This window comes from Wasmannia auropunctata, unplaced genomic scaffold (assembly GCF_000956235.1).
Source record: "Wasmannia auropunctata unplaced genomic scaffold, wasmannia.A_1.0 LD336022.1, whole genome shotgun sequence".
In the NCBI taxonomy this organism is placed as follows: Eukaryota; Metazoa; Arthropoda; class Insecta; order Hymenoptera; family Formicidae; genus Wasmannia; species Wasmannia auropunctata.
Genome location: NW_012026868.1, coordinates 720,457 through 723,187, shown reverse-complemented (window position 1 = coordinate 723,187; position 2,731 = coordinate 720,457). Strand labels below are relative to the sequence as shown.

The 2,731-nt window shown below is 35.7% G+C and overlaps 1 protein-coding gene across 1 annotated transcript in view; it reads right to left on the bottom strand.

Moving 5' to 3' along the window:
* Positions 1-679: 679 nt before the first annotated feature.
* The window catches only part of LOC105453084, an 18,404-nt gene continuing 16,352 nt past the window's right edge, over positions 680-2,731 (bottom strand). Inside the window, exon 5 of the mRNA XM_011694784.1 lies at positions 680-932. Within this exon, the coding sequence (XP_011693086.1) occupies positions 788-932 (145 nt within the window). The 3' untranslated portion in view covers positions 680-787. The remainder of the gene's footprint in view (positions 933-2,731) is intronic.

Sequence of the window (2,731 nt, the reverse complement as noted above, 5' to 3'; positions counted from 1 at the left end):
GCTCTTCCGATCTGTTTTTACTTATAATCTGCATAAAGCTCGAAATCGTATGCTTTACCGAGTCTATTAATTCATATTAAAAGTGAGGTATAAACCTATGCTTTTACGCTCGATAACTTTCTATCAAAGGAAACAAGTAATGTAAATCATTATCTGAATATAAAAATACTCACATAACTTTAGATTCAGTATCATTTATGTGAAAATGGAAAGTAACTATTTAACCAATTGGAACCAAGATGGCGGATGGGAATACCTACAACTTATAGTGCCTTAGAAATGTGAGCTGATAGAAAGAGACAGAAAATGAGAGAGCTAGAGTCCCTAGCTAAGAGTCTGGCGGTGGCCATCTCGTCATAAATCCTATTGGTACTGATACAATATGGCGGAACCAATAAAATGTCTCATCGAGTAATACTCACGAGAGTTGCGAGCGTTAAATGGAATGCAGCGCAAGATGAGACCTATCTTTTTGTCCAACTTAAAAGTACTTATAACAATTTCTATCCAAATTTATTATATACAGTAGTTTGTTTACCAGACAAAAAATCTAGAAGCCTAGAAGCTATCATACTATGGAATATGAGTAATTATTTTTTCTATTAAAAATATAATTTGTTATTAAATTGCGTAATTAAATTAAGTCATCTTGATTTTTCAATAAAAAAATTAACGCGGATTTTAAATTGATCAAACCTTTATAAAGCAATTTTTTTAAAATTACAATATATATTCATAAATGCTTCTTACTATGCAAGCAGAATATAATGATAAAAATAATTAAAGTTTAGAAGCGTTCTTCATCGTTATAAAGTGGTAAGCTGGCTTCCGTATTATCGGATGACGATTTATGATCGAAACTGAAAAGACATTTCGGCTGATACTGCTCTACAGCTTCCAGAAGGCTGTCCGGATAACCGGGCGAATAGTATCTGAAACAATTTGTAATGTTCAAGTTTACAAAAGGATAAAATTTATATATTTGTTTCAACTATATCTATTTTTAAAGAAAATATTTAAACCATATTTTAAGATCCTATGATTGCTCGGGTAGCAAATTAACTAATTTAATATAGAATTTTCTGATTGGTTGGTCCTTTAAACACTGATCACTGTAAGTGGCTGTGGCGACTCGCAATACGGACAAACAAGACGCTCCCAAATATTTAGATTTTGGCAAAATAGAAAGAAACAAAAAAGAAAGAATTAAAATACAGAAAATACAATCAAAAGAATTAATATAAAAACAAATTATAAAATCTTGTTTTGAGAGTTTATATTGATACATTAAATTTGAATTGTATTTGCAACAAGCATATTTCCTTATCTCTATAAAGTTCTGATTTACCAATAAAAAAGTATGACGACTTTATGCTGGATGCTCATTAGCTCATATGCGGTCTTATATTATGCTTATGCTTTGTTATGCATTTCATGTGCTCCCGACTTAGGTCCGTTCTACAATACGTCGTATGTCGGGTCGTAAACCGTAAGTCGTAAGAATTGACCAATCACAATTGAATGTAAGAAGAATATTTGATTGTAATTGGTCAATTCTTGCGACTTATGGCTTACGACCCGACATACGACGTATTGTAGAAGAGGCCTTAACAAAGCTTAAAGGCGGCTAGACCAATGAGAAATGTAAATCAATATGGCTATACTTTATGCTGGCTGCTCATTGGTCCAGCGGTCTTATGTTAAGCCAGTTCTACATTAGTTGTAAGCCGATCGCAAACTTGTTGAGACAGCCAATCCAAAGCATTGATTTCAAAATACAAGCTTCAGATTGGCTGTCGCAACAAGCTTGCGATCGGCTTGCAACTAATGTAGAACCGTCTTTATGCATTTTATGTGCTTCCGGCTTAGGCCGGGATAAAATGCATAACGAAGATAAGCATAAGATAAGAAAGCGGCTAGACCAATGAGCAGCCAGCATAAAGTCGCCATATTGATTTATATAAGGGGCTTTCTACAATAAGTCGTTAGTCACTACTCATATCATACTAATAGTAAGTCAGAATTATAAGCCACAAATTTTAGGAAATTTACATCCAAAATAAGTCATATTAAGGTGCCATTTCATGCGCAGTGTGCATTGGTTAAAAATGTTATTTAGATGACGCACTTCCGGCGCAAAATACATTTTGCCGCATCTTATTGAAGTTCAACCAAACAAACAGCAAAAGCGAACGAGCAGCAAAGCCATTACTTAACCCTTTGCAGCACGGTGGCATTGTGAAATGCTATCTTTTCCATAACCATTTTTTGAATAACTGGGGTAGTTTTTGTTGATCAGGGCGCTTAAGAGATAAAGTTCAGATTCAAATGCACAAGTTTGATTTATTCAGTTAACACTCGGACACAACTATGCTTTCACTGCGCTAGATGCTTATTCGTACGCGGACGGAGCCTAAAGCCAGTTCTACATTAGTTGCAAGCCGATCGCAAGCTTGTTGCGACAGCCAATCTGAAGCTTGCATTTTGAAATCAATGCTTCGGATTGACTGTTGCAACAAACTTGCGATTGGCTTGCAACTAATGTAGAACCGGCTTAAGAGAGCGAACGTTGAGACCAAGAAAACGAACTTGTTTGTCCTGCGCAGGCGCACTCTGCTTCTATTTACTTGTTACACGTGATTTTTCACAAGGGCACACTAGAGTCCTAGATTATCAGAGAAGCGCGACCGGTGTTACGAGTCCTGATTGGACACGCAAATGGCCAATCATA